We start from the raw sequence: 17196 nt of genomic DNA on the forward strand, positions 1-17196 counted from the left end.
GTATTCTTTATTCTGCATGTCACTGTCTTATATGTGGAGGAGTTATCAATACTACTCCTAAATGTGATTTTTTTTTTGCCCAATACATTTTTTCATCAGCACAGATTTCTGGGAAATCTTTATTATACTTTTCAGAACTTTCCTGGTTGTGTAAATTTTTATTAATAGGTCACACACTATATAATTAAACTTATTGTTAAATAATCAAAAATTGCTTCATTTACTGAGCATTCATCTGAGAGGCCCCTAGGAATACAAATAAAGATTTCAAACCTTTCCACCCTTGGTCAAATGTCAGTTCTACATGGTAATAAGTGAAGGATGCCTCTTTTGGATTTCCTTTATTAACTTGTCTCTTGCAGCCAAATTCCTTTTATTTTGATTTTTAGTACAAACACTTGAAGAGCTTAGTGACTAATAACATTTCTTTTTACTCTTGTTTCTATTTACTTTAAAGACAATAGATTGTAGACTATATTGCTTGTAGGTGTCAATTCTTTTGTTGAATATAATAAGTAGATATGCTTCCTGGGATGTAAACAATCTTGTATATCTGAGAAGTGGTTTAGACCTCAGCTGACAGCTTAAAAGCCATTTGTACTTGCAATTTATTTTGCTGTTGTGGAGTGATATAATATCATCCCATTTCTGATATGACTAGCTATTAACATGCAGCTTTCCAGGCTTCTCCATTTAGATTTAACAAAGAACAGGAGTGTATTAATATTAGTTTGTTAGAATATGACATTTCAATAATAGTTTTTTTGGGTCCCCCCCCTTTATCATGCAGTACATATTTAGTAAAGTCTGGTTTATATTAACAGTCAAGGATTATTTCCATTATGTTTTTCTTCTTTTTTTAAGCCAAACTGTAGGTCTCAAGTGTGTGTGTGTGTGTGTGTGTGTGTGTGTGTGTGTGTGTGTGTGTGTGTGTGTGTGTGTATGAACTGAAGATTTACTTAGACAAGAGGGCAGTGTGTTGGTGTTTCTTTAAACTCAAACTTGTCTTTTATAATCATATAACTTCATAATTCTTAAAATGAATGGATATATCAGAGATCTATTTTGGAATAATTAGCTCTAAGATTTTAAGCTTGCAAATTTATTTCAAGCACTGACAATACAAGTTCATTTTGTTGTTTCAATGAAAATGAAATGAACTTTAAAACCCAGAGAGTCAATATGTGGCATAGATGAGCAAATTTTCCTTTTGGTTATAATTATTTTTTCAGACTTAAATTATTCTATTTTACTATGTAAGAATGATACTGCTTTAGGAATTCTAATATATGTTTTCTTTGAATATTATTTGCAGTTTTATTCATTTTGATTGTTTCACATACATTATACAAATAAAATAAATGACATAACTATTTTAGTTTTCTTATAAAGTATTTATTAAATAAACTTTTTCCCTCCTTTTCATTCTTTGCCTTCCTTTCCCTTTTACTTTTCTTCTTATATTCCAGACAAGATTCACTAGTTAGGAATGAAAAAATTAAGATCATTCCAGTTATCTCCAAACCTGGAGACGAAGAACAAGAGGATATATATGAAAATTTAGGAAAGTATCCTATAGAAGGGCTTTTAGAAAACAATCATCAGAACTGGCAAGAAACAGCACTAAAAGAAATCCAGACCAAATCTAATGAAAATTATCATAAGCAAGAAAAAGTAAAATATAGGAATTGGCAAAAGGTGGAACTCCAAAAACAACAGAGGAAACTTGGTATCACTCCCAATTTTGGTGGTGAGTCAGAAATGCTTCCTTTTTCCAGATACCCTAAGGAATACAATACAATAGACAGGAGAAGGAAAAAGAAACTTAGATATGATAGTTATGAGGACAATGAAATAAGCCAGTGTAATCAGAGAAGCTTACAATCTCAGGGTTCCATATCTGGAGCGAAAGTATTAAGTAAATCTGAAACTAAAAATAAGTTCTCAGGACATTCTAGTGCTGAAAAATACAAATTTTGCCCCACTGAAAAGAGGAAACAAATTTTCTCTGTTTTGCGTCCCTACAAAAATGGACTTTTAGTTAAAAGTGGCAAGTGTGCTACCAAGTTGGAAAGCATTGAATATTCAAGTTGTTTTGAAGATTGTGAGAAGTTGAATAAGTTAGAAGAATCCAACACTAATTTTCCTCCTTTAGGAACTCCTGAGGAATCTGATAGCAGTGCTTCTGATGAACTGCATTATTCCCTCATTTCACGTGATAGGCTGAATAAACTAGCTGTACTTTCACAAACATTGTATTCATCAAATATCTGTCATTGTGGAGAGTATCTTGAAAACTCTTATAAAACAAATCCAATGTTCTCCCCACAAAGAGTCAATTGTGATGCCCAAATACATAAAGTTAAAGGAGAAAACATTGGAAGTCACATGCAAGAGTTCATACAGCCTTCTATTGAGGAAGCTCAGGAGGAATATGTTGATACTATGGATGAGTTACAGTATTTAGTGGAAACAGTGTCAGAATATTTAGCTGAGAAGGAAGAAGAAATCAACAAATTTAGTTCTATTTCAAAAACCAAAACAAAATATAAAGAGAATTTTGATACTGTAGATCAGAAACCACCAGTGGATCAAGTACCAAATTTGTCTACTCAAAAGAGTGGCAAGGACTACAAAGTGAAGCCTCTTCCCCTCCCTGAGCTGACTGGAGTAAAAAATACAGTCAGCTCTTTGTTCAGTTCATTTACTGAAAAGGTGGGCTCTGGCACAAAGCATATTTCTGCTTCTATGGAAAAGCTTGTTTCCTTAGTTCCTGAGAAGGCAGAACTCTCTTCCCAAAAGGAAAAGAGTAGTTTAGACTCTAGACCTAGAGCCAATTCAGATTCACCCAGCCTTGAAACAGATGGCCAAAGAGAAAGAGACCTTTCCATGCATTCTCCATTACTCTCTCAAACAAATGACAATGAAGATATTGGCAGGTGGAACACAACCTCAGAAATTGATTATAAAATTAGTAAGACCATGGCTTCAGGTCTTCAGGATTCTTCAGAAAGTACTAGAAAGGACTCACCTTCCCCACAGACTCAGAGTTCACTTATGAGTTCTATTTTTAATATGATAAATCCATTAAAGAATTTTTCAGAAAAAGAAGAAACAAAAAAAGAAATTGACCAGTATATTCTAACAACCAAGGAAAGCCACTTAATGGTTGACCGGGAGCCAGAACAAAAGGAAGCTACCTTAATAAATGACAGTAGTTACAATGTTATGTTAGATGTTAATTATAGAGACACTATTGACCAGATACAAGTTCATCCATGTGAGGAATTGCCATCTTCAGAAGTAATCAATGAATTTCTAGACTCAGTTAGTTCTTCCTGTGTGAAAGAGAGCAAAGAAGATCTTTCAGGAGAAACCTGTATATGTGTGCCTCATCTTTTAAGTCAACAAGAAATATGTGCCAAAGATATACCAGGAGTTCTTTGTGAGTCAGAATGTAGAAATGAAAATAAAAGGGGCATAAATGAAGAGACTTCACCACCTTTAAAGTTTGGCAAAGTATCTGACAATTTTTTCCTTAGCCCATTAAAAAAATCCTTTAGTCAGTTTTTTCTTACTTCCCCTAAATCATCTTTAAAAGAAGCTTCATTTGGATCCTTGGAAGTTCATCAGCCTGATGTTTCAAAAAGCAATCCTAAGAAAGACAGACGTTCATTTTCCTTCAATGGGAAGCTAAATATTCCATTTTGGGGATCTCTTGGTATTTCTGAAAAGCAGGATTTAAAGGAAAATGGAAGTATCTTTCCTTCTCTATTTAAATTTCCTTCCACTGACACAATTACAATCTCTCAAAAACAATGTTGTCATGACTCACCATTAGTTGTTGCTGAAGAACCTAAAAGCAATTGCCCAGAAGTTTCCAAACACAATTCAGAAAAATCCAGTTCAATTGAAACTGTTTCCAGTATTCCAGATGAATTTAAGGATATACAAAAAATTCAACAAATTAAGCATAAACTAGGAGAGGAAAATCAATGTGATAAAGATGCTTTAGGCATCTCCATAACTGAGCCCATAGAATACAAAGTTTCTAATTTTTCAGAAAGTAAGAATTTAAATAAAGTGAGAACTTCAACAGTGTCAGATTCTTTATTAGTTTTAAATGCTGCCCTCTCAAAATCAACATCTGTCTGTGAATCTAGAGAAGACAAAGTTGAGGATGATTCTTTTAAGAAAAGCATAAGACAAGATCTATTTGATAGACAGTTGAGATTTTCTTCTGAAAATTTGCTCAGTACAAAAGAATTAAATATGAGAAATGAAAGTCTCCAGCAGAGAAATAGTTCTCCAGGTTTACTTTCTGGAATGTTTAATCTTGCATCAGATGAAAATGTTTCAGATGGTAAGCCAAATAGAACAAAATCAAAGCCTCTAGGTTTCAGAAAATGGTTGGATGGAAGTAAGCATTCTAGCCTTGATGAAATGCCCATGAATTCAGATGAGACTATCAACCAAGAGAGTCATGTTGAAAAGCTAGAGACTTCTAGCATTTTCAAAAGCTTCTTATCTTTACCTGAAAGGAAAGATAAAAGCATTCAAGTAAGTGAGCCTTTGGTGGATGAAAACCTTATGAGAACAAATAAACCAGATGAAAAGTACTGCATTTCTTTTGACTATCCTCTTTCCCATAGTATTCCTACTGCCCAACAGGAAATCATGAAGAAATCTTTATTTAGGGAGCAGTTTCCTCACCAAGTTCCCAGAACAAAAGTACAAGAAAATTCAAGTGAGTTGAATTCATCTTTACTAAGGACTAAAATTATTTGTGCATCAAACTACTACCAGGCTTTTGAGGACATGGATAGTCCTTTGAGTTTTGAATGGAATTCTGGCATAAGAGCCTTCTCTGGAGATCTCAATGAAATCATGCAACCAGTTTATTATGTATTAAATCAAAATACCCTTCCACTAGCTGAAGTTTTCTCCTGTCCTCAAACAGAAAGTTCAATAGTAAATCTTTGCCAAAAAGACAAGAATGCAAATATCTTGCAAAGGAGAACAAATCTAGATGGTGTTGACTGTAATGAATCCTTATATGAATCACTTGACCAGTTAGCATTTCACGAAGACTATTCAGTAAAAGGGAGTATGTGGGCAGCCAACTCATTGAATGGAAACAGTCATTTCCCACTTTTTGAAGCTAATAATAAGTATTTGCTTGAAGAATTGCCCATTGACTTAAGTTATTCTTCAGGTTATGACCAAACAATGTGGACTGTAGTTGATCAAGAATCCATAAGAATGGATGAAAGTTTTGCATTTTTAAGTTTTGATTATGAGTACCAGGAATGGTTGTCATGGCTTGAAAATGGAATGTGGTGCCCATCAGAGGATGGGGAATATGGACATTATGTGTACAGTGATGGCCAATATATCTATTCTCTGCTCACTGATTCTACTGGGCAATATATATATATTTGTGGACCTGATTCTTCTTTTCAAGAGTATTTGGACTATGATTTCCAAATGAATGCCATATCAAATGCTATGTTAGATGATAAGATTGCTCTATGTGGTTTCAAAGTCCTTCTTAGTGGTGAAGAGGAATCATTGTGGTGTGATAAAGAAAAGCCATTAGGTGACTCTATTAATATGCCTCTTGATTTGTCTATGGCATTGCAAAGAAGGGATGAATTAATGAATATGAATTTTGAAACTTTTTCAGAAATGTTTGAAGATTCAATGTATTGCCAAAGCGATCAGCCATTAGACTTTTCAGGATATAAACTTGAGAAGTTCAGAGTAGCTTTGGGTTGTGAAAAAGAAAAATCTGAAGATCTTGAGAACATCCTTGATCTTCGAAGTCAACCCAAAAGTCTTAATTGTTGGGATGTAAATAGAGATCTTCAGATTAGAGAGAAAAACAAAAGACAACGTGTAACTGAAAATACATTAGGTGGAAATTTGGGTTTCCTCAGGCAACAGGCCTCCTCTAAACTAGCTGTCCCTTTGGTTCTTTCTGAAAACACAACAACAAGCTCTCAGTACATAGAAGAGAAGTTGCCCACAAACAAAGTAACTTCTTTCTTTTCATCTTTGGGTGATTTGGTGGGGAAGACTTTGAATTATGATAAGAATGAGTCATTAGAAACTTCTACTATGAAGAATGTGGATATACAGTTAGAACCAACGGAATTACCAAAGGATGACCCTCTGTCTTTAGTACCAAGTGGGCTATTTGCCGTGAGCTCAAAAACTGTAGAAGAAATTCCCTCCAAGAAAGAAACAGAGAGACAAGCTGTTTCTAATAATCAGAATTCAGAAATTACTATGAATCAAAAGCAAACATTACCTATAAATAAGAATACTAGTATGAAAAAGCAAAGTTTGTTAAGATCAGTTTCACTAGTAAGCCAAGTAACTCCTGATGTTAATCCAGATGTAGATGATCATAAACTTATTACAACTGATCCTATTCTAACACCTTTTGCCACACAGTTCCTTAAAAATGAAGAGAAAGAATATGAACGTCCTGAGATCCAGTCTTCCACAGAACCCGAGGAAACATTATTTAAAAGTGCATTGAAGCTTTTCAGTAGGGGAGATGATTCTTCTGTAAATACAAGTGAAAAAATCCAGACATCTGGATTTTTTGACTTCTTTAAGACCCAGGCTAATAAGGGCAATTCACCAAACCTGGAAAGTACTAGTAGTAAAGAAGGAAAGGCACAATCTTCAGAAAAGAAAGAATCTACAACTATTTCATCTCTCTTTGGTTCCCTTGGGGATCTTTTTAAAGCAAATGTGTCCCCTTCACAGTCAGCTGAGAAAGTCTCCATTCCTTCAAGTACTGATAGCCAAGAAACGATCATGACAAACACTAATATCATGGAACCAGCCAGCCAGAATGACAGCACACTTCCTTCTACACCTGTTTCTTTATCAAGGAAATCTAGGGCTAGAGTCCTGAACAAACAGACCACTATCCATGACAGTGGACCAAAAGAGCCTTCAGTTGGAGAGACCCAGAGAAAGAATAGTATAGGAAATGGGGCATTCTTGGGAGATCAGACACCAAGTCCAACTCCCTGTGTTAACCACCTTGAAAAATTGTCCAAAGACTTTTCCCTGGGAAATGGTGATGGTGAATCTTCAGTGACAATGAAGAATCTAGGATATAATCAGGAGTCTTCTGATGCATTGGATGGAATTAGTTCAAAGAAACAAGATGAGTTTTTTGGCAAGGAAGGGGGTTTTTCAGCCACTACAAAAAACTCTACATCAAAGCCAGAGCTTCCAAAGAGCAAGAGTATATTTTCTTACCTGACTGAATTGGAAAAACCTGGACAGAAAGCTTCTGCTACTAGCCCAAGTGCTAAATTTCAGGAAGAAGGGTTATTTAAACTACCTTCCTTCTTTTCCTCTAGGGGCTCTAGCAGTAAGAAAAGTGTCTCTCAGAGTAGCTCTAGTTTTGGTTTCTTTAATTTGTCTTTATGGGATGAAAAGCAACAGAATACTGTTGAAAAACAAAACCTTGTCAATGTAGCTCCAGTGACTTCTCAGCCCTCTAAGCTGCCAAGTGTTTTTTTAGCCACCAGTGACAAAATGGAAAGACAAGAATATTCAGATGGAAACAAAAGCATCTCACACAAAGAGACATTGCATGAGCAGCAGGAGGTTATCAGTGCCCTCCCCAGTAGCACCACAGATGCCACCCTTGATGTGGTCAAGTGTAATGGAGAAATGGAGACCTTCTCACCAGATTACCTATATTTAGATTCTTCAATCCAGATTGTCCAGGCACAAAAAGATGCTACTTATGCTCCAGAACTTCAAGGAACAGAGAAAATATTCTTTATTGACACTGAAATTGCAGAACCCCTTAAGGGAACTCCTTATGAAAAAGATTTGAATCAGAAAATCTCTACTAGTGATCCCTTATGTAATTCTTTTTCATATGATAGTCACATGTCTGAAAGCCTAAATCATCTTTGTGATTCTACTAACATTCAAAGAAATGAGAGTTTTACAAGGGACCAGTTGAATTTTCCAAAGAAATTGCTCAAACACAGAACTAACAATGATAGTTTACAGCAAGATCTTAAGCCAACCCCTTTCTCTGATCAGTCTATGAATGCATTGAGTTCACAGAGCAAACCTATGGAAGCCACAGAAGAAAAGTCAGTACTAGATTCTTCAACAGAAATATTTTCAGGATTCATAACTAAAATGAAATCTTTCTCTGGGGAAACACTCTCTGGACTTTTTCCCCCATCTCAAATGACAGGAGGAGCTTCTCAGTCTCCAAAGAAAAGTTCCTTTTTCGGTCTTTCTTCTAGTACATCATCTCAGACCCTCACGGGAGACTTGTTTAGCATATTCAAAAGTCCCAAGCCAGAGACTCATGAGCAAGATTCACATTTTCAGGTGAGTTCTCAGCTTCCAGGCAAGAATCTCAGAGAAACTGTGGATTCAATATCTAATAAAAAGGAAGCTAAGAAAGAAGAAAACACAGAGCTTCTTCCTGTAGAATCAGCTATCAGTGACACTGAAAGGGCAGAAGTCAATGAAAAGTCAGACGCTTTCACACATGACTCTAAATTGAAAATGGAAATGGAGGACAATAAAACTCTTCTAATTGAATCCAAAGAACTTGAGTTAAATGCTTCTGATGCTTCTATTTTGGGAGATGATGCTGTTATGAGAACTTTGTCTCTGAGTAATGTAAATGAGAATGAAGCATTGAAAGGTACCAATGTGGAGCATCTATCCAAAATAGAGAATACCTCAATTACCTTACAAGTGAATATAGACCCTGCCTGTATAACCACCTATACTCCTCTTCCAGAACAGGTACTCACTGACATATCTGAGCCTTATCTAAATCATTCTCTTGAACATGTGTCAGACTTACCAGATCCTCAGTCAAATCAAGACTTGTTAGAGTCATGTTTAAGTAATATATCAAAAACTGAACTGACTAATGATGATCAGGCAGAAGTGAATTTGTATCCAACCTGCCCAGGTAGCACAGCAGAGACCAAAGGACATCTGGAGGAGCAATTAGAGATTTGTACCATCCCAGAAGATATTGGGCAGTGCCTTTCCTTGAAGAACCCACCTACTGCTCCCTCAGAAACAAGCCATCAAAAATCTAGATTTGATACTCCAAATGTTCCCAATTTGCCAAAGTTTGATTTCCTGTCCTCTGCTGCTGATCATAGGAAATCACTTGGCTCTTTCTTTTCTCCTTCATCTTCTTTTGGGTCTAGAGCATCAACAGAGACTGGTTTCATGTCAGGTTTTAAGAAGTTTTCAAATCTGTTTGAAGGAAGCAATGAGGAAAAAGGGAATGCAGTTGATAGTGGCCTAAAGCTAGGATTTGGAAAGAAGCTAGACATTCCTTTTCCATGGCAAAAAGAAAACAAGGAGAGTATTGGTCAGGGGGCTCCAGGGACCCCAGTTTTAGTAAAAGACAGTATTCAAGGTCATAACCAAAGTAGAAAAAACATGGCAACAGAGTCTCTTGATGTACCTGGGGCTAATGTCGAACCAGCTATATCCTCCAACCATCTGAAGGTCCTGCAGAATGAATACACCAAAGACATTTCAGAGTCTGAAGTGATTAATAAGAAGCAAGAAATTCCAGTGTCTAAAGAGTATCACCATACTGGAAATATCATATCTTCCTCCATGGACCCCATAGTTCAGGAAGGCCAACTTTGCCCAAAGTTGGAGCTGCCTCAGCAGAAGGAAGAGCAAGAGCAAGAAATTGTGCCTGACAAAGGACTTCTTACCAGTGGTGACTCCCTATGCACATCTTACCTGACAACATCAAAAGGAATCATGGAATCAGGGATTGAGAAAAGGCCTGTTCTCAATGAAAGCATAATAAATGGTTTCAAGCAATTGACCATTTATAATGCCTGTGATATAGAAGTAGACCTAGGACCTAGTAGGCCTTATCCTGTGTATTTTCTAGTGTCTATGTTTAATGTTAGAGGTAGGTAGAACAGACAGTTAATGTGTTGGCTTCTATAGCTTGTTCCCTTTTCACTTGTGTTGTTTTTGTGTTAGCTTATCTATCCCATCCCCTATGGGGCTGTGCTCCTGGGTGTATAGTCTTCAAGAGCTTAGTCATTTACTCATTTGCCTCATTTACTGGTTTAAAAGAGTCTGCTGCTAAAGAGACTTACTCTGATGCTTTGGGGGGAAAATCTGTACTGCATAATGAGTGAAAAATGGGGTCAGGGTGAATGACAGGGAGGAATATTACCAGGGAAAAAAATCAAGTATTCTTAGCAATGAATTATTTCTTTGAATCTAAGCTATTTAAAATTTCCCTTGTTCTGCTGTATTTTGGGGACAATTAAATTTTTTTTTCACTTTTAAGCCTTCTTAGGTGCTTGATCCAGTGGCAATGAAGTGCTAGACACAGCTAGATATGATGCACCAAAAATAAAACAATAATAATTAACATTTATGTAGCACTTTAAGATTTACGTGGAAAAAAATATACTTTACATTCAACTCAGGTCCCTCAGCTGCTTAGATCTATGTATCTCCTTCCCTAATACCATCCTTTGGTTAGGGTGGTAGACCTTTGATGTCCTCTGTTTGGCTGTCACCACTGTTGGGCCCAAGGAGGATAATAGAGCTTAAGAGAACTCCCAGGTGAGCTGGGTCACCCCTACTCACTGGCTTAGACTACTGTCTTCCCAGACAGTAGTGGTACAAGAGATAGACTTGTCTTTTGATGTTCCTATCATAAGTTAGCCTAGGATATTGTTCATATTTTTCCTGATTTTTCTGTTTCCTCTTCTGTGCTGCCCACCTTGCCATTTGTTCACCCTGCCAACCTCTCAGTTTCTTTCAATTAATATAATTATCTTTTGTAGCACAAGTAGATTACATTTGGGGGAATGTAGGCATAAAGTATAGAGGAAAATGATATGGATGCTAACACTAAGGAGTAGGGATAAGGATATGGGGCAAGGAGATACACAAGTCTGCCCCAGGAATAAGGATACCTGGTATGGTTCTGCCTTTAATAATGGAATAAGAAAATAATGAAAGAATTAAAGATGAACCATTCCTTATAAATGGTTGAATGAGTTGCTAGAGAATGCTATTTGTCATGGATGTGTTTGTGTTTCTTCCTCTGGGGTCAAGTATAGTTGTTTTACTTAATAAAAACAAGATTGTTACTTTTTGGAGTTTCTATGGTCCTGATCTTGTTCTTTCCATAGCTCACCTCAGGCTGTGCCTGATAAAAGAATGAGCAGTGCCATTTCCCTGTGGTTAAAATAAGAATTAATTATTTACATGTTCAATGGTGAGGAAAGAGAAAAGGGGGACTTTAACAAAACAGAACAGTTGAAACAGTAAAAATTAATGAAACATTAAATCATTCCATTTCCAGTGTTCTAACCCACTCTGTGGGAAATGGAAAAATAAATATAAAATTACATTCATGACAGCCACTAGATAAAAGTTTCCTGAGAAGGTGGTGTGGTAGTAAGAAATTTTTAGGCAAAAATGCCATACTGTTTTAAATAATTCTTTATCTTGTCAATAGAAATATCATATATAGGTAAAGTGGTCCTTGAAACTGGATACAAGGTTGATGTTAAAGCTTTTGGAAAACCCAGGAGTCAACTCCATTTTGTGTTTTTCCTGTACTGTAATTTTTGTTAATTAGAAAGTAGTCCTACTAGACTATACAGTCATCCTTCTGAGAACCCTAATGTGAAATCCCCAATACTACCAAAAGAAGCAACATTTTCTCTGATAGTTCATAAGCTCTGCCTGAGCACTAGTTTATATCCATTTCCTTTTTCCTTTAACTTCTAACTTGCCTTTGCCTCTCTTCTCACAGCCCCACTGGCAGTAGTAGGTATGGATCCTCCTGTAATGTAAGTCAAGGAAGCTCACAGCTTAGTGAGCTGGACCAGTATCATGAGCACATTCATAGCTCAGAGCAAGATGATGACCACCGAGAAAGGGACTCAATTTATTCCTGCCACAGTACTGGAAGCTACACAAAGGATAGCCAACCAGGCTTTGGGGAACAGGAGAAATCGTTGGAGGGGACCAGTGAAGCTGAGAAGGGAAGAGCTTGTGAGCCAAAGGAAATGGTTAAAGAAGATAGAACGTCTCATCTTCCCCTAGAACTGGAGCCACATAAAAGTCCCCAGGAGAGGTAAGTGATTTTTACCTTGAGGGGGAATTTCCCCAGCTTATATATCCACCATGGCAAGATGATTCTTTCCTTTTCCACTACCCCATCCTTCAAATCAATCTGGTAGCTCACCTTGTTGGGATGCTGTAATTCAGGACACAAGTTTAGCAATGCCTTCTTGTGTTGGCAGGTCCTGATCTACCTCAACTTTATTTTTCTGGCTCCAAAACTGACCCTAGAGCCATTCAGAAGTGAAAAACAACATTGGCAGAATTGTCCTAGAAAGTAAGAAGAGCCTGACCACATTTGGCTGCATTTTGAATTATTTTTATGGATTCAAACTCTACTATTTCTTAAACTCTGAGTGTACCAGAAGCCAAATGACTCAGGACAGTCATTAAAAGTCATTCAGAAAGTTTTTACTGAGTCCTCATTCAGAAGAAGATAATAATATATTAAGCAATTTGGATTTATAAGAAAGAAAATAGAAATCTTGACCTTTTAAAATCCATACAGGAGCTAAGCCCATAAATAGTGCATTGTCACTGCCAGGCAGGATTAGTCAGTTGGGTATCCAGGAGTAGCTGACAGGTGGTGGAGGGGTGGTGGTGGTGGTTGAGGGTGACTAAAATACTTGGTATTTTGAAACAGAGCAATATACTCTGCCCAGCCCTTACCTTGGGTCTTGGAACAGCAAAGATTGGTCACTTGACAAATGAATGTATGAAAGAGAATGGCACATCTTTCATATGCCGAAGCTAACTCTAGTTTGGGGTACTTTTCCAGAAAGACAAAGCTGCCTTTTTAAAAAATCTTCCTCCCTCTTTCTGTTTTGTGCCCATACTTTGTGAATATTTACCAGACAGGGATCAAGGAGCGGCTAAGGAGGCTAAGCTTTTGCAAGTTCTGTTGAGTAAGAAAACCAAACCACATTTGGCTTAGACCAAATAATTTAGCCTTACTTTGAACAGTGATGGGGGACTGAAATAGGGATAGGTGTTTCTATGGCTGGATCCTAGACAGTTCTCTGTTATCTCAAGGCTCTGAGGAAAGAGGTGAGATACTGCTAACTAAACATTATGTATTATCAATATAACCATATAATCTGGCCTGACATAAGGTAGTCATCTCTGCTTAGAAGATGTTTAGTTATCACCACAGCTTGCTCCACAGAAAAAGTTCTTTAAGCTTGAAAAGTTCTTGCTGTGACTTGGGGAAAATTAATGGTAATAATGTGGCCTATTAATCCTCAGACATGGGACTCTGAGTTTAGGATAAGTGTCAGCTACCTTCCCAGAGATTCTGAGATTGGTTGTTCTTAGGGCAAAACATTTCATTGAGAATTAAAGAAATTAGAGAAATTCTCTGGTTGAGGAGGAGGTTGAGTGAGGATGTAAGGGGATTGATGACAGGTTCTTCTGATCTATATTAATAGCTTCAGTTACTGGGCTGCCATTTCATCACTCATGGCATAGGTTGCCACTCTCCAGTCTGGTAGTTAGTCTACAAATAATGAATAAAAAAGGGCTGGAGGTAAAAATAATTGATAAACAGTAAAGTAGGCAAAGGGCCAGATGAATATTGCTATTCAATTGTGGATATGCCTTGGTTGTAGTAGCTCTGATTGAGTATTTTTGTTTTTTGGGATGATCTGTTTTTAAAGGAGCTTTTTTACCTTTATTCCAAGTTATCCTGAGGAGAATCATTCTTCACCATTTACCCAAGCTAGAGCACATTGGATTCGAGCAGTTACCAAAGTCCGGCTCCAACTCCAAGAGGTAGGGAAGCTACTGGTGTGGTATGGATTGAAACTACTCATGATTTGTGAATGAAAAACTTATGTCACTCATTGAGGGGCATTTCTTGGTGAGGATGTTGGAGAATAAGAAAAATTGTTATTTCTATTAGGCTGCTTCCAGGAGGACTTGGTCAGAAAACTGAGAGTTAAGGAACCATGACATTTGAACTAGTTTTTAAATATTCCCCCCTCCCCCGGTGTTTTGGGGTAGGAGGACATTTGCTCTATTCTTTCTCATTATTGAAACAGGCAAATAAAATGAAAATATTATGGAGATGAATTGAAATGCTCGCCTTCATTTATCATAATTGCTTACTCAAATGTATCTGTGATATTCTCAGTTCAGTGGTTCAGATTGCAGCCCATCCATTCCTGCTCATCATGTGTATCTCTTGTTCATGTCCTCATGCATACTCAGCAAAGAGGGGTCCCAGTGTGTCTCTCTCAATGTATGAGAGATTTTCCTTGATTTCTCCTGACACCTTAAGACTAGTTTAGGAACAGAACATTCTGGCTGTCCACATGTCAGGTCTTGTTTTCATCTTCTGACATAGCTATCTTCTTTTTTTACCATGAATAATTCCATAATCTCCTTTACTTCTCTTCTTTGGGGTTCTTCATTAGTTATATATGTCACAGCCTTCTCTCACCCACCATGTAACTTTTCATTGCTATCAGTGTGTTAATTGTTTTTTAATTCGGTGGAGACAGTTGTACTTCATATTTTGCTTCCATATAGTAACACAAGTAAAAATTCGAGCTTTTGCTTTCTTTGAAAGCTTGGGGTCAGTAAAAGAAGTTTGCAATTTCCTAAAGACAATACATCCAGCTCTACTTTTTTTTTCCATCTAGGTCCATTTTGTTGTCCATCTATATGTCTATCTCAGATGTATAGCTAAACAATTGCAACAGGGTATCCTTCCAAATGCATGTTGAAATCTGGGCTAATAGATATTCTTTGTAGACTTATATTTCCTTTGTTGAAGGTCAAGGCAAACTCCTTTGAAGGAGAAATGGCACTAGAAAGAACAAAGATGGGGAAAGCAGCCAGATTGTACCAAGTATATATCAAGGAAATCATGCTAAAGACAACAGAATTAAACAAGGCATTGAAGAAGAGAAAGATCTCAAAAGTGTAGGAAAAATCTCAGATGTTATTATTATCATAAAGAGGTCCAAAATAGCATAAATAATTACCATCCTATATGCCTTCTTTACCTTCAAATAGTCTATCATACTTGTTTATATTTGGTAGAACAAATTTCTACCTTATAGACTTCTTAACAAGTATATTCAAGATGTAACAACAGAAATAACCATGTCCAGTGATTCTCTTATAATAAACAAGTGGGGCATAAAACAGTGGGATAGATGCATGCTTGCCCAAAATGTTTGCCATTGTAATGGAGGAGATATAGTACAGAGTCCAGGTTGAAGAGGGATTTCATATGGAGAGGAAAATCCTTTAGATGCTCCTGTTTGCATGTGGCATTGTGCTGATTATTATCAGTGAAGAATACCATAGATCTTCCTGCATAAGATTTGTAAACACTTGATTGGATTTGAACCACTATTGTTAGTTTACAAAGTTGGACTCTGCAAGACTCCCTAAATCAAGCCATTTAAAAAATATATTGGAGGCTAAGCCTTACTTCCTGATTATGGACCATGAGCATTTCTAAATCTGTTTTCTGTTAGTCTCCTTTCCTAATTTAATTGTTTAGGAGCCAAGACTTTACAACTGGCAATATTTGCTTATAGTAAGGCAATAAGCTCTTTTTTTTTTTAATAAAGTAAGAGACCTTTCTTATATCCAGTGGCAGATCTGAAATATTTATGGATGTACTACCTTTAGAAATAGTCTGATATTTTTCTCTGAACCAACAAGTAGCAATTGTCACTACTCAATATGAGAAGAGATCTGTGAAAGGTCTCTGAAAAAGATATGGTTGTCTATCATATGATTATGGAGCAGCAGGGCCCTTTTTTTCCAGGCTTGGATGTGACTGAGAGCTTGGACTTTGTTGCTAGCTTTTAAAAAATGTTGAAAGATTTTTTATTTCATGACCTGCCTTACAAAAGAAACTGTATCTTGCTAAAGCAGGTGTATGTAAGCTTTCTATTTTAGTATTCATTGCTCATTGACTGGAGATCTTGAGCCATAGAAAGCTTGGTAGAGGAAGGCCTTTATGAAGCCCATAGCAAGACTGAGTTGCTTTCTGTTTCCAAAGAAGCTATGGAAGCTTTGTTCTCAATTTAGAAGTTTAGTTTGCATAGTGGTTGGTGAAATGGACTGGAAGTCTAGAAATGTGGGATCCTCCTCCTGTCACTGTGTCTTTGCTTTGGCAGTCTCCCACATTTGGATTGCTTTCCCTACCTAGTTTTACAAACTCTTGAAATTTGTGCTTCACTGTAGGACTCAATTTAAGTACCACCTTCTGCAGGAGGCTTTTCTTTAAAGGGCCTCTTCCTCTAAACTCCCTCTAATTGCTAGTGCTTTCCTTTCTAAGATTATTTATTTTGTATGTATCTTATGTGTACATACTTATGTATAAACTGTCAGTGTCTTTAGAATCTAGGCTTCCTGAAGTCAGGGACTGCTTAACTTTTGACTTTTTTAGAACAGCTTCTGGCACATGGTAGGTGCTTAATAAATGTTTATTGACTGATCAGTGGATTCAAGATAAGCTATCCTAGCTGTGCCCTTTGTATAGTTTCTGCAGTATTTTGCAGGGAAATTGCTAATATATTATAATGAAATTACTACTGTAATGTTGCAGTAAGTCTGACAACAATCCAGAACTTTTTACCTCCTGCTTCTAGGAACTTTGATCAGTCTCTAGACTCCCTATAGAGTTCCTAGGCCACCTCACCTACTCTGTCTTGAACCAAATCCTCCTGGACCAATCTTAGTTCTATTCAGCACTTCTTTTGCCTCTTCCCCTTCATGCCTTGTACCTAGAACATCTCTATATGCTTTGCTCAAATCCTATATCCTGGTGTCTCTGCATACTAAGATTCCTAATTTGCCTTTGCATCTTTGTTCCCTACTTTGACAGTCCTATGGCCTCCACTTTCCTTGGGCTACTCTAGTTATTTTATCTGTCCTGACACCCTAAATATCTTATGCCTCTAATCTCCAAAGTCTTCTTCCTTATTTGTTTCCATTTACTTTGGCCCCAAACTATTCCCCAGGCCTCCTCTAAATCTAGTGCTGCCTTAACCCTGCTGCACTGTAGAGTGCTTAGAGGTTCCA

The 17196-nt window shown here is 37.0% G+C and overlaps 1 protein-coding gene across 5 annotated transcripts in view; it reads left to right on the forward strand.

Moving 5' to 3' along the window:
• The window catches only part of UNC13B (unc-13 homolog B), a 372543-nt gene that overhangs the window by 232542 nt on the left and 122805 nt on the right, over positions 1-17196 (forward strand). For 4 of the 5 annotated variants that reach the window (XM_056806040.1, XM_056806038.1, XM_056806037.1 and 1 more), the window contains 2 exons: positions 11840-12163; positions 13830-13920. In XM_056806040.1, the coding sequence (XP_056662018.1) occupies positions 11840-12163; positions 13830-13920 (415 nt within the window). Of the gene's footprint in view, positions 1-1778; positions 9831-11839; positions 12164-13829; positions 13921-17196 lie in introns of all 5 variants that reach the window. The other variant, XM_056806041.1, reaches the window with a different exon arrangement.

The sequence above is a fragment of the Monodelphis domestica genome, chromosome 7 (genome assembly GCF_027887165.1).
Source record: "Monodelphis domestica isolate mMonDom1 chromosome 7, mMonDom1.pri, whole genome shotgun sequence".
NCBI classification, from domain to species: Eukaryota; Metazoa; Chordata; class Mammalia; order Didelphimorphia; family Didelphidae; genus Monodelphis; species Monodelphis domestica.